This window comes from Monodelphis domestica, chromosome 6, assembly GCF_027887165.1.
Source record: "Monodelphis domestica isolate mMonDom1 chromosome 6, mMonDom1.pri, whole genome shotgun sequence".
In the NCBI taxonomy this organism is placed as follows: domain Eukaryota; kingdom Metazoa; phylum Chordata; class Mammalia; order Didelphimorphia; family Didelphidae; genus Monodelphis; species Monodelphis domestica.
The window spans coordinates 81,599,084-81,612,484 of NC_077232.1; the positions used below are offsets into that span (position 1 = coordinate 81,599,084).

Below are 13,401 nucleotides of genomic sequence, written 5' to 3' on the forward strand. Positions count from 1 at the left end.
GCCTGTGCATAGAAAGAAAGGCAAGAGATGGTCCTTGCTCTCAAGGAAGTCACAATCTAAAGTAGAATTTTTGTGAATGGGAAGTGAAGTTGTCTGCTATTAATTCAGATAAGAGTAGGCCTGTGGGTTTGAAGGCAGAAGCAAGGTTTGAAATAGTATGGAAAATGAGTTAAAGAATGAAAAAGAGATAAACATAAGGATTGTTGAGTAGTAGTGAAGGGCTAACTAGGGGACACAGTAGATAAAGCACTGGTTCGGGAGTCAGGAAGACATTATCCTGCCTTAATCTTACAGCTATGAGACCACAGGCAAGCCAGCCTGTTTGCCTCAGTTTCCTAGTCTGTAAAATGGGGAGAAGAATAGTATCTACTGTCCAGGGTTGTTATAAAAAATCAGATGAGATAATAACTGTAAAGTACCCAACACAGTGCCTGGAATATAGTAAGTGCTATATAAATATTAGTTATTATCATAAGAAATGGCTTTTGAAGAATTAATATCATCCAAAGGAACAGAGGTTAAAGTTAGTACCCTTTCCTTGACTCCTCCAGCTAGAAGTAATTCCTTTCCCTCCCTGAATCTCCCAGGGCATTGTCTTCCCCTATCCCCTTATTCATTCTGAGATACTCAAGACAGATTGCTTACCTATCTTTATTACCCCTCCCAATTATAACAGCCTACACATGTTGTACTTTTCAGTTTATAAAAGGTTTCATATCCACTTATTTGATGCTATGAATAACCCCATGAGAAAGCTCATATAAGTATTGGTATTTTCACTTTATATATGAGGAATCTGAGGCTGAGATTTAAGCAGAACCGAGATTCCATCACAGAGCTCTTTCCATTTTATTATAGCAACCTCTCCCAGGGAATAACTTTTTTTTTTTGTGCCTAAAGGCTCAGTAAAATACTCCCCACACAGCAGACCCTTAAATGTTGTTGAGTTGTGTTGCATTGCTACCTGAGACAACTCTTGATAAAATATGGCCAGAAAGAGGAGAGCCTTTTTAAGTGCTGGGCCTCTCTATATAACTTCAAGAATGATCTCCTTGTGCCTCAGATCCTGTGTGACCCAGGGCAAGTCACAATGCACTAGGCAACTCTTTTAAGGCTGTAGGGGGGTGGGGGGCAGCTAGATGGTTCGGTGGATTAAGGGCCAGGCCCGCAGCCAAGAAGTCCTAGGTTCAAATATACTACTTCCTAGTTGTGTGACCCTGGGCAAGTCACTTAACTTCCACTGCCTAGACCTTACCCTCTTCCGTCTTGAAAACAATACACAGAATTGGTTATAAGATGTAAAGGTAGGAGTTTTTTTTTAATTAAAAAAAAGAACAAACGAGAGCATATTTGTAAAGTGTATATAAAAGCTACTTAATACTATTGTTTCATAGCTCTGAAGCTGCTCTAAAATAATTCAAAATCTAACGACACTGAGGAAAATGAAGTCAGTGCAAAATAGAGGAAAGCTATTCATTATAGGCACAGTGGACACTTTGAAGGTAAGTAGATAGTTGATGCAGGACGGTGAGGCAAGGATGAGGAAAAGTGCAATGACTGGGAAACAGCAAGTAAGGACAATAATATGAGATCAGACTAAAAAATTAGATTATAAAAAGCTTGATCCAGTAACCCAACGAGAGTCCACCCAGGTGTCTTTAGGTCTGTTCCTTCCAACCAATTCCTACAGAAATCCCGTAGAGCCCAGTTATTTTACAGATAGGCAAACTAAGCCCCGGGAAGGATGGGGAAGGGGAGGAGCTTGAGCCCAGTCCCCATACCGGGGCTCCCCGGCCAGTATCTCACCTTCTTGATGGCTTTAGCTCTAGATATACCCGGCAGGCCCACGTCGTGGCGGGTTTTCCTTCCGAGGATATGGAACTTCTGCCGGTTGATCTTCACCTCGAAGGGGTTGGAGTTAGCGGGGGGTTTGGCTCTCTGGACTCCTGCCTGGCTCCCCAGGGCCTTCCCCCTGGCTTTGCCCATGACGAACGCAAAACCTTCAGACAAAGTTTCAGCAAGGGTGCAAAAGCAAGTGCAAGAGGAGTTGGGGAAGACTGGCACCAATAACGTGCGCAGCCACGCCGCCTGAGGACTGACAACTAAATCTCGCGACAACTTGAATCTCTTTCCCTTTTCTCTAGGAGTCTCGGAGCTAATCAGGTCAAGTCCGATATTAAAGGCATACAAGTCCCAGCATGCAACGCTCCCTTTTGTGCTGGGGGGGGCAACCGGACCACAACTCCCAACAAACTGAGCGCATGCTCTCTAGACCTCCCCTCCCTCTGGGATCGCCCTGTTCCAGCCACTGCATAGCCCTCGGGTAGTTGTAGTCCCCTGCGCGCACGTGCCGCCGCATCTTCCAGCCGCGAAGTAGGCGGGGTCAGCGCTGGGCGTTCCCCTAGAGAAAGGAAGCCTTTGGACGCTCGCGAAGGAGGAGCTGTTGAGAGGGAACGGAGGTGGAGTGGGCCTACGAGGCCCTGGGGGAGGAGGAGGCGGTGCCTCAGTCTCTTGCGCCCCGCCCCAGGAAGGGGAGAGGAGGAGGCGGCAACCATGGGACAGGCATTCGGAACTTGACGGGGCTAGGGAGCGCACCGGGCTTGGATTATGGGGCTCTGGAGAGCCGGAGAGGCGGCGGCGGCGGCAGTGGCAGGGGCACTGAAGGCAGCCGCCGCGAAGACAAGAAAGCCGTGATCCGTCGCTGCCGAGCTCATCCTTCCCATCGGCTCCGGGCTCTCAGCCGGGCGGCAGCAGCAGCGGCGTTTCCCTCTCTTCTGCCTGTTTTCGACCGCGTCGGGAAAGGGTCTTCTCCTCGAAACCCCCCAGTGCCGGAGTCGGGGCGGCGGCGGCGGCGGCAGCGGCGGCAGCGGCAGCGGCAGGGGCAGCGGCAGCGGCAGCGGCAGCTGAGGCCCCAGCGGTTGAGGCATCGGCGGCGGTGGCGGAGACGCATCTCGCCGGAGTCGCGGTGGGAGTGCCTCGCTCCGGGACTGGCGCCGGCATCGGGAGAGAGATGCGCCTCGGGGGCTGCGGCTCCTCCCCAGTGGCGGCAGTGGCGGCGGCTACGGCTACAGCTGATCATGGAGATTGAGAACATTGTGGCTAACACGGTGCTGCTCAAAGCCCGGGAAGGTGAGGGCCGCCGCGGGCGGGCTGCGAGGTGGAGGAACTCCCATCTGCAGCGGACCGGACTTGGGGTGCCCAGGTGTGCTCTGGGCGCCCAGGTGCACCGGGAGAGTTGCCCTCGGGGCTCTGACCCAGCACCGGTGCCCGAGCACCGACTTCCCCGACCAATCTCCTTTCTCCCCGCTCCTCCGTTCTGTTTCCGACCCCTCTCTTCTCTGCTCCCTCTCGTCTTTCCCCGCTCCCCGCCCCCAATTTTCTCCTGGCTTCCCCTCTTCTGGCCCTGCTCTCCGGTTCTCTTCTCCGCTCCTTCTCTCTCCGGATCCCCATTCTCAGTCTGTTCCCTTCCTTCTCCCCCTCCTTTTCTCCCCGTTCTCCCTTTATTCCCTCTTTTCTCCCTACCCCGACCCCCCCTTTCTCTCGATCACTATCTTTTCTCCAGTTCTCTTCCCTTTTCTCCCCCTCTCTCTAGCTCATTCTCTTTAAGAGTGCTTACTATACTCTTCCCTTTCCACCTTCCTCGCTTCAGAGCTCCCAATCTTATCTCTCCTTACTCTCCACTTCTGTCCCCACCTTCTCCCTGGGGTCTTCCACTCCTCTCCCTGCTCCCCCCTTTCCCTCACTTCTGTCTCCCCTCTCTTTCCTCACCTTTCCCTCCCCCTTCTCTTTTCTCCTCCTCTTCTCTTTCCCACCTCTTCTCTCCCTCTCTTCACTCCCCTCTCCCAATATCTCTCCATACCTTCCTCTTCTCTCCTCCTTTTCCCACCTCCCCCTTCTTTTGTCCCCATTCTTCCGTCCTCCACTTCCATCACCCTACTCCCCCAACTTTACCTTCCTGCTCCCTCTCCTCTCTCCTTTCTCCCCTAGGTGCCTTACCAAGCATTCTTTCAGGCATTTATACAAAATATGAATATTAGACTAAATCCTCCCATTCCTGACTAGCCAAGGAGTTTTGTTTTAACCATTGTATGAGGAAGGAGTTATTAATCTCTTGCTCCTTGTCCTGTTCCCTACTCTGCTTAAAACCAAATGACAAATACAAGCAATGTGTTTCTTAGAACTCTGATCATTGGAATTGCCTTGTTAGTTCAGCTCTTCCTCAGTTTATCTGCAGTCTCACCAGTGTCACTCAAGCAGCAACCTGTTTGGATTGTATATAAAGGAGGAAAGTCAGATCTACATAAACTCTCAAGACTAATCCATTAAAGTCATTTGTTTATTATTTGGTGGCCTTTAAATGTCTAAGAAAATTTTACTGGAAATCTCCCTGGGCAATTACACTAGATCTGTGTTAAATCCACAAGCATTTATTAAGTACCTACTGTGAGCCAGGCATTAGGATTACAAAGATAAATGGAAAAACAAACCCTTCACTCCAGGATCTTATAGTAAAGTTGAGAAAGACTATGTATATGCAAAATAGAAGAGTTTTTGGAGAGTGCATCAGTCACTGGGGGGATCAGTAAAGGCCCAGTGTAGGAGATGGTACTTGAGTTTATTAGTCTTGAAGGACTTTAGGGATTCCGAAAAAGTGAGGCAAAGGGAGAGTGCATTTCAGACATAGGGGACAACTTGGTATTTTAAAATTCGTTTTTTAATTTTAATAACTTTTGGGGGAGTGATTCTGAGGAGTCCAGATCTTTAAAACTGTTTTTGTTTTTATAAATGATGTGATAAATTGGTACTTGGTCAAACTCTGGTTTGGGAGCCCATTGTAGTAGTCTTAAAACTAAATAAAATGTGGATATCTCCCTCTCATTATTATTTGTTAAAAACCCTTATCTTCCTTCTTAGAATCACTACTGTGTATCATTCCCAAGACAGAAAAACTACTAGGCAATGGGAGTTAAGTGACTTGCCCAGGGTCACCCAACTAGGAAGTGTCTGAGGCCAGATTTGAACCTAGGATCTTCTATCTCTAGGCCTGGCTTTCAATCCACTGAGCCACCCAGCTGCTTCCTTTCCCTTTCATTATAATTAGGTACAGAGTTCTAATCTCTGCCACATTTATTTTCCATACTTCTTTACTTTTGTGATTTCTACTTATTTATTTTCATAATGTAAATAGACTATGCATTAATTAGTAACAGTGCATGCATGTAGAAAATCTGAAAGGGTAGCTGGATTTAGGCTTTTGGTACATTGGCCAAAACCGGAGGCCTGTGGTATTTCTGTTGATGTCATCACTAATTTGTTGTATAAAATAGAAAATTGGATTAAGTGGTATGGAAGAAGTTCATTTGGAGCACAAATATTGTAAAGTAAATCTCTTTTCACCCTATTTTCTTCTTTGTGAAAGTTTAATACTTTTTTTTTTTTACCTCATTAGGGGCTTTGGGATATTGGACTGAAAATGCATAGGGATTCCTGAAATAACCTTAGTGCATGGAAATTACATAAATTTTATATAATATGTAATATAAATTAAATAAATTGTACATTTTAAAATGAAAAGCCAATGATTATTTAAAACTGTATAATTAATCTATAAACATTCTTTAAGCACCTACTAAGAACTAGGCACTATGCTAGGTACTAGAGATTCAAAGAGCTAGGAAACTGTTCTCCCCTGGGAGACACTTGTGTATATGAAACATAAACAAAATAGATAAAAATTAATAGGTGACTTTGTGGAGGAAGGCATTAGCTATGGGGGTGTGGTAGCAGATGAGAAATCAGGGAAGGCTTCATGTAGAAGATTAAGGTTGAGCTGAGACTTGAAGGAAACTAGACTCCAAAAGGTGAGAAAGGAGTGCTTTCCAGGCTTATGAAGGCCAGACTGATGGGAGATAGTGTAGTGGAGTGTATGAAGAATGTAAGATCAGTTTGGCCTCTGGGCTGAAATGGGTGGGTGGGGAGCAGGGTAATACAACTAGAAAATTTGGTAGGGGTCTGTTTATAAAGGGTTTTAAGTGAACAGTTTTTTATTTGATTAGAGGTAATAGGGAGTTACTAGATTTTATTGAGTAGTGTGATGATAGAAACCACTCCCTAAATTTGCCCTACCCTGCATCCCATTTTGCATTCATAAGTTCTCTCTCTCTCTCTCTCTCTCTCTCTCTCTCTCTCTCTCTCTCTCTCTCTCTCTCTTTCCCCTCCCCCCCTCTCCCTCTCTTTCTCTCTGCACTCGAGAGCTTAGCAGGCTTTGGCTTAGAGTAATTTTTTTTTAGATAGGTGAGATTTTCCATCCCCTTCCGACATTTCCCTTTCTTCATATATCTCCCTTTTTAAAAAATTAAAATTACATTGCTAAGAGCTATTAACAGACTCTTAACTTGAGAGTTAATTTTATAACAGCAACCACAATATTTTATTAATATTACATTTAATAATTTTACTTTCATTTATTATTATTAGTAGTAGTCTCTCGTAATATGGTCAAACCTTGTGCTTTAGGAAAATCACTTTAGTTTTAACTGTTCTTGGTACCTTGTAAAGTAGAGTGTTAGGGAGGAATCCTGGTCTATGACTTCATTAGGGTAGGGAACTTCCCATGAGGAAACTTTGACCTTTGCAAATACACTACTGGCTCTACAACTTAAACCTAAAAAAGTTGCCTGGGGACCCAGAGAGTTAGGTCAATCAGTCTGCAAGCATTTATTAAGTGACTGCTATATATGCCAGGCAAAGAACTAAGTGCTGGCATACAACAAAAGGCAAAAAACAGGCTGTCCCCTGGAGATTACAATCTAATGGGGCAAACAACAATTTACAAACAAGGTGTGTAGAGAATAAATAAGAAATAATATATGGAGCAAAGTTACTAGACTTCAGAAGGCTTCATGTAGAAGATAGAATTTTATCTGGGACTTGAAGAAAGATAGAAGATCAAGATAAAGAGGAAGACCATTTCAGATGTAGAAGGATAGCCAGAGAAAATACCTGGAACCAAGAGATTGAGCATTTTGTTCATGGAATAGTAAGGAGGCCAACGATCATTGTATTGACAAATATGTGGTGGTTCATTGCTGTTCAGTTTTGTCTGACTCTTTTGACCCCATTTGGGGTTTTCTTGGGAAGAATGCTGGAGTGGCTTGCTAATTTCCTTCTCCAGCTTATTTTACAGGTGAGGAAACTGCGACAAATAATAAGTGACTTGCCCAGGTTCACATTGCTAGGAGGATTCTGAGGTCAGATTTGAACTGAGAAAGATGAGTCTTCCTGACTCCAGGCCCAGCATTCTATCCATGATGCCATCCACTTACCTTTGAAAAAAGTCTATGCTTTCCAGTTTAACATGGACTGCATAAACCCATTCAAACAACAGCTAGAGAAGGGAAAGAAAGCATTGATATGGAAGAAAAGCAATATCTTTTGTGGAAAATGACAAAAAAGCCAGTTTGGCTGGATTGTAGATTGTAGAAAGTAGGCTAATGTTCAGAAAGTCTGGAAAATCAGCTGGAGCCTGGTCATAAAAGGCTCTTAATGTCTTAATACTAAAAGTGAAGTTTATATTTGATTCTAGTTCCAGAACTGCTGGAGCTTGTTGAGCAGAGGAATAACAGCAAGACCTGTGTTTGGGAAAATCACTTTGATAGATCTTTGGATGGATTAGAGAAGGGACAGTCTCAAGGCAAGGAAAAAGATTAGAAGGCTGCTGCAGTAAACTGGGTGAGAGGTGATGAGAGCTTTGAGTTAGGGTGATGGCTAAGTGAGTGAAAAAGAAAAGGGCAGATGCTAGAGATGATATGATTATAAAAATGAATAGCAACTGATTGGCTATGTGAGGCGAGGGAGAATAAAGAATTAAGGATGGGTTCAAATGTAGCCTCAGACACTTCCTAGCTGTGTGTTTCTGGGAAAGTCACTTAAATCTTGTGCCCTAGCCCTTACTGTTCTTCTGTCTTGGGACCAATACACAGTATTGATTCTAAGTCAGAAGATAAGAGTTTTTAAAAGAGTTAAAGATGGCTGAAGCTGTAAACATGGGTGACTGGAAGAAAGAATAGCACCTGGCAGATATTAGGCACTTGATATTAACTGACTGGTACACAACAGAAATAAGAAAGTTTGGAAGAGAAAAATATTGAGCAGTTGATTTTGGGCATAGTGAGTTTGAGATGCCTAGCTATCCAGTTTGAAATGCCCAACAGTCATTTTATGGTACCTATGTGGCTGACTTTTCTAGAGCACCAGTGGTAGCTTTAGAAGATTTGGAATCATTTGCATAGAGATAGTAATTGAACCCTTAGAAGTCCATTGCCATCAAGAGAAGGAAGGCAGAGGGAACAGAGAAAATGGACCAGGTCAGAGTTTTGAGAGATACCTACATTATTTAAAGGATGATACACAGATGATGATCTGCAAAGGATTTTGAGGGAAGTGAGCTAAGAGGGAGAAACATCTTGGAAACCTCGAGAAGAGAAAATATCTAGGGAGAGAGGGTGCTCAACAATATTAAATGGTATAGAAAGGTCCAGAAGAATGAGAAATGAGAAAAGGCCATTGGATTTGGCAGTTTGGAGGTAAGTGGTAACTTTGGAAAGAGCTGTTTAAGATGTTTAATACATGTTCATTGAATTAGTAAAACATTTTAGTATTATAGCAGGAGATAAAATATTTATTGGGCAGTTGTGTATTAAATATTTCTCACTCATAACTACAGATCAAAATCATAAAGTCAGAAAGCATTTATAGATACTTGAATAAAAGAAAAAGATAACATTTTTCTCCTTTTCCCTTTCCTTCATATTTACCTTTTCATGTTTCTCTTGGTCTTTGTGTTTGGATATCAAACTTTCCACAGAGCTCTGGTCTTTTCTTTACAAACACTTGGAAATCTTGTATTTTGTTGAATGCCAATACTTTCCCCTGGAAGTATATAGTCAGTTTTGATGGATAGCTGATTCTTGGTTGAAGACCTAGCTCTCTTACTTTTCTGAATATCATGTTCCATGCCTTTGGTGTTCCTTTATATCTAAATTGTCTTTTTCTGGCTTCTTGTAATATTTTTTCTTTTGCTTGGAAGCTTTGGAATTTGGCATTTACATTCCTGGGAGTTGTCTTTTGGGGATTTAGTGTAGAGAATGTTCTGTGGACTCTTTCAATGTATATTTTGTCCCCTTGTTCTAGAATCTCTGGCAGTTGTCTTTGATGATATCATATATTATGATATCAAGATTACTGTTTATTTCTGGCTTCTCTGGTAGACCAATGATTCTCAGATTGTCTCTCTTTCCTCTGTTTTCGAGGTCTGTCACCTTGTCAGTGAGATATTTTATGTTATCTTCTAATTCTTTAGTCTTTTGACTTTGCTTTATTAATTATTGCTCTTTTACAAGATCATTTTCTTCCAGTTGCCTGATTCTGACCTTTAAAGACTGGTTTTCCTTTTCAGTTTGTTCTGACCTGTTTTTTGAGGCTTCGAGCTGTTTCTGCATTTGCATATTTTGGTCTCTCAGATTGCTGAGTTCCTTTTGCATTGTTTCCCATTTTTCCTGCCAGAAGGCTTTCATCTTTTTTGATAATTTCTGATTTGAATTCTTCAAGAGTTTGTGGAGAATTTCCATTTCCTTTGGAAGGTTTTGGAGCATTTGTTTGTGTTTCCTATTCTATCTCCTCTGTATTTTGTATTTTTGCTCCATAAAATGTGTCCAAAGTCACCCCTTCTTCTTGCTTTTCTTGGTGTTTGGAGGCTTTTGCACTTCTGTACTGTTTGCCATCTCTATGGTTTTTCTTCCCCTTTCCAGTCAGAAATCTGAGTGAGGAGAACTGGCTCTTAGTGTATCTGTCTGATGGTCTGAGGCTTTAGCCCCAGGCAAATTGTCCATTTTTCCGAAGCTGAGCTGTCTTCCCCTGCCTGCCGGCATTTCGGGTCACTGCTCTCAGTTCCCCCCAGTTGCTTCTCCGCTGCTTTACTTCCACACTCCGAGCCTGGCACAGCACTGTCCGCAAGGTACCCCAGTGCCTTTGGCTGCCCTGAGGTTCCTGTCCTTTCAGAGGGCCCTACACTCTAAGGGGGGAGGGGTCCTGGCCTCCTTGAGCTCTGAGGGCTCCTGATGGGATTAGGTTCAGCTGGGTTGGTCTGGATATGCCTCGAGGCAAAAACCTCTGGTGAGACTCCAGTGGAAGGACCCAGCCAGGGGGCTATAGGCTCCCCTTGTCTCTCTCAGGCTGCTTCCCTGCCATCTGTATTGGACACCCTGAGACTGGCCCAGGTTGCTTTCAAGGTATGCCCTTCAAACCAGCACCTTTGCAGGCCCTGAGTTCCCGCTGCTGATGCGGGCTCAGAGCTCTGGGTTGAGGGGGAGGGGTCCTGGGACCTTCCTTCTGCCTTTCCCTTAGACCTGAGTGTTCTAGGATTCTAGCTTTTGGGGGGCTTACCTTTTGATTTGAGTCCAGAAGGAGGGTTCCCCGGCTCTCTCCTGTTGTTGAGTTTGAATTTCAGTCCCCTAGGAACATTCAGTTTGTGATCGGTAAGGAAGGGTTTTCAGAGGTCTGAGCTTTTGCTGCTTCTAAGACACCGTCTTGACCGGAAGTCTTGACACTTGAAAGAAAGGCAAAAATCAACCCCTACTCTAAAGAAACTCACAATCCAATGGGGAAAATAACTTATAAACACTGGTACACACAATATCTGCACCAGGATAAATTGGAGAATCTCCAGAGGAAAGGCACTGGTATTAAGGGAGATCAGGTGAAGTTTTTTTTGAAGAGGATTTTAGCTGAACCTGAAAAGAAGCCAGGAGGCAGAGATGAAAAGTTAGAGAATTTTAGAGACCTCCAAGAATGGAGAAGAGTGGGTGAAAATGCCCAGAATGTCTTGTGGGAAGAAAAGCAAGGAGGCCAGCTTCAGTGCATTGAACATTGACATATAAGAATACTGAAAAGTTAAGAAGGAGCCAAGTTATGAAGGGCTTTAAAAGCCACACAGAGGATTTTTTATTTGATCTTAGAGGCAAAGGAAAATCAATGCATTTTATCGATTGGCAGGTGATGACATGATCAGAGGTTTAGAAATTTAGACCTAAACATTTAGAAAGATTACTTTTATAGGTGGTGGAAGATAAAGATTAGGGTAAAGGAGAGATGACTGTTAGGTTGCAAACCTGGGTGATGGGTATCTAATAGTAAAAGGGAAATTAAGGAAGAGGAGATGAGGGTTTGTGGGAAAATACAGTGATTTTAGATTTGGACATATTAAAGTTGAGATATCCTCAGGACATCCAGGTTGCAACTTAATTTTCTCTATTTTGCTCTAAAATTTCCCCAGTTTGCCCAATTAACCCAGATTCCCCAGACCAGCATTTATAGGTTCTATTAATGAATTTCAAATAAAAAAAATATTTAGTACCAGGGTAATTTGGGAAACACTATTCTACATAAATCAAAGTTCTTTACTTGAGGTCAGTGAATTTGTGTTTAAAAAATATTTTGATAATTTTTTAAAGGTAATTGGCTTCTTTTATAATTCAGCTTATTTTATTCATTTAAAAGCTTTCTTCTGAGAAAGAGGTCTGCCAGAGAGGTTCACGACAAACAAAAAGTTAAGAATCCCTCATACAGTGTGGGTTTTATAAGGTTAATTTCATTATTGTTACCACTTTTTTTTATCTCTTTCTAGTTGGTGTTAGTGAGAACTTTTATAGACTCTCTTAGGTCACTCAAGCACCTTTGAACTGCTATTTAAATAAAGGCTTTGGAGTGTTGTGAAAGAAACATTGGTGTTAGTCTGGAGGTTCAACTGCTTCTAACAGGGTTGTGAGGAAAACACTGAAAACTATAAAAAACTCTATGACTATAAGTTGTTTGTTACATTTTATATTACTAACATAATAAGGAAAGACTTAAAGGACAAGTTATTTTTAATAATGACATATCGTAATAAAATAATGTCCAATAAGAAATTATATTAGATTGACTATTATATTATCTAATAATAACAATAATAGCTTTTTTATACAATGCCCTATGGCTACAAAGACCTTCTATAAACCTACTCTCTCATCTAATTCTCACAATCTACCTTAAAATGTGAGCTAAGGCCATTTTACTCTGGATGAGGAGACAAAGGCTCAAGTTTATTGACTTTCCCAGGTTAATATAGATGGGCTTCTACTGTATCTCACAGATTCCAGTTGTAAATAAAGTTAGTCCAGTTGAATAAGCAAATGACTAGGAATCTGAAATAGAATGCTAATTATTGTTTTTCCATAAAGTTGATTATAGCCCTCATAAAACTAATTTCTCCATTTGCAAATAGTTTACAAAGTAAACATATTAAAACTGGGACTGATCTTTTCACTTTTTTGGAAACTTTGAAAGATTTTAGTTATACAAATGTTTAATTATCCAAAACTGACATTTTACTTCACTATAAAAGATTATGACTAGTGGTTTTTAAAATACAAGCTTTAATTTGTCAACGAAGTCATGGTGCAAACTCCATGTTGTTTTGATTTTTATTCAGACACTTCATTGAGCAATGAGCCTCAACTGCTTTGTTAGGAGAGATTGTCATCATAAAATTTTGTCACTTCATGGAAAAATAGTTTTTTAGGTTGTTATTCAAACCTTCAGGAATTTTTCTAAAGGGACAGCTATTATATTTCTTTCTCTAGAGGAAAATGAAACTCTAATGGCCTTAATTGCATTGAAATTGGCAACTGTTACTGAAGGCTTACATTTATACCAAACTCAGGTCCCTTTATTCCTTCAAGACAATTTTTATTATTTCTGGTAACAATTCTCTTCCTACCACCATGACCATGAAGAACTGATATCTTTCCAGAGTTCTACACTATAGTTGATCACTATGTACACTCAAACATAAATTTGGGTATATATCTGTACATGTGTTTGTAGGTGTGTATTTGGGTTTAAGAGAAGAAAATAGCTCCTGTTGGTGAAATTTTTCTCTTGAATGCCATAAATATCTTCTTTCATATTTAAAAAAAAAACCAATAACAGGGCCCAGATAGTATAAAAACAGGAGAAATGCTGTTAAAATTCTTCTAAAATCCCAATAGATTAATAGTAGAGAATATAAAACTAAACAGAATAAGTTAATCTTCCCTCCCTCTTTTGCTTTCATTTTATATAAGCTCTGTGGCATGCTTTTAAAATTCCTGTGTTTTCAAAGAAGAAACCGTAGAAACATAAATTTATTTTTTTCAGGGATACTGATCTTCAGGAGATACTTCTATTAGCACTAGCAATATTTAAGTAAAAACAAACCGTTTGAAATTATGTTAGTGGTACCTTTCTTGAAACATATTTCACAATAAATGCCTTCCTGAGAATGATCATATATTCATTTGGTTTATTTGGTTCCATATGTTG

General features: G+C 41.6%; 2 protein-coding genes across 4 annotated transcripts in view; one reads left to right on the forward strand and one right to left on the reverse strand.

The window, feature by feature from the left end:
• NOP14 (NOP14 nucleolar protein) overlaps positions 1–2,268 on the reverse strand; it is a 72,003-nt gene extending 69,735 nt beyond the window's left edge. The window contains exon 1 of the mRNA XM_007496817.3: positions 1,807–2,268. Coding sequence (XP_007496879.1) covers positions 1,807–1,986 — 180 coding nt within the window. The 5' untranslated portion in view covers positions 1,987–2,268. The remainder of the gene's footprint in view (positions 1–1,806) is intronic.
• The window catches only part of GRK4 (G protein-coupled receptor kinase 4), a 160,074-nt gene that overhangs the window by 3,848 nt on the left and 142,825 nt on the right, over positions 1–13,401 (forward strand). For 2 of the 3 annotated variants that reach the window (XM_056802361.1, XM_056802363.1), the window contains exon 1: positions 2,874–3,129. The exons of the other annotated variant lie outside the window; for it this stretch is intronic. In XM_056802361.1, the coding sequence (XP_056658339.1) occupies positions 3,078–3,129 (52 nt within the window). In that variant the 5' untranslated portion in view covers positions 2,874–3,077. Of the gene's footprint in view, positions 1–2,873; positions 3,130–13,401 lie in introns of those variants that run through there. 3 annotated transcript variants of the gene reach the window in all.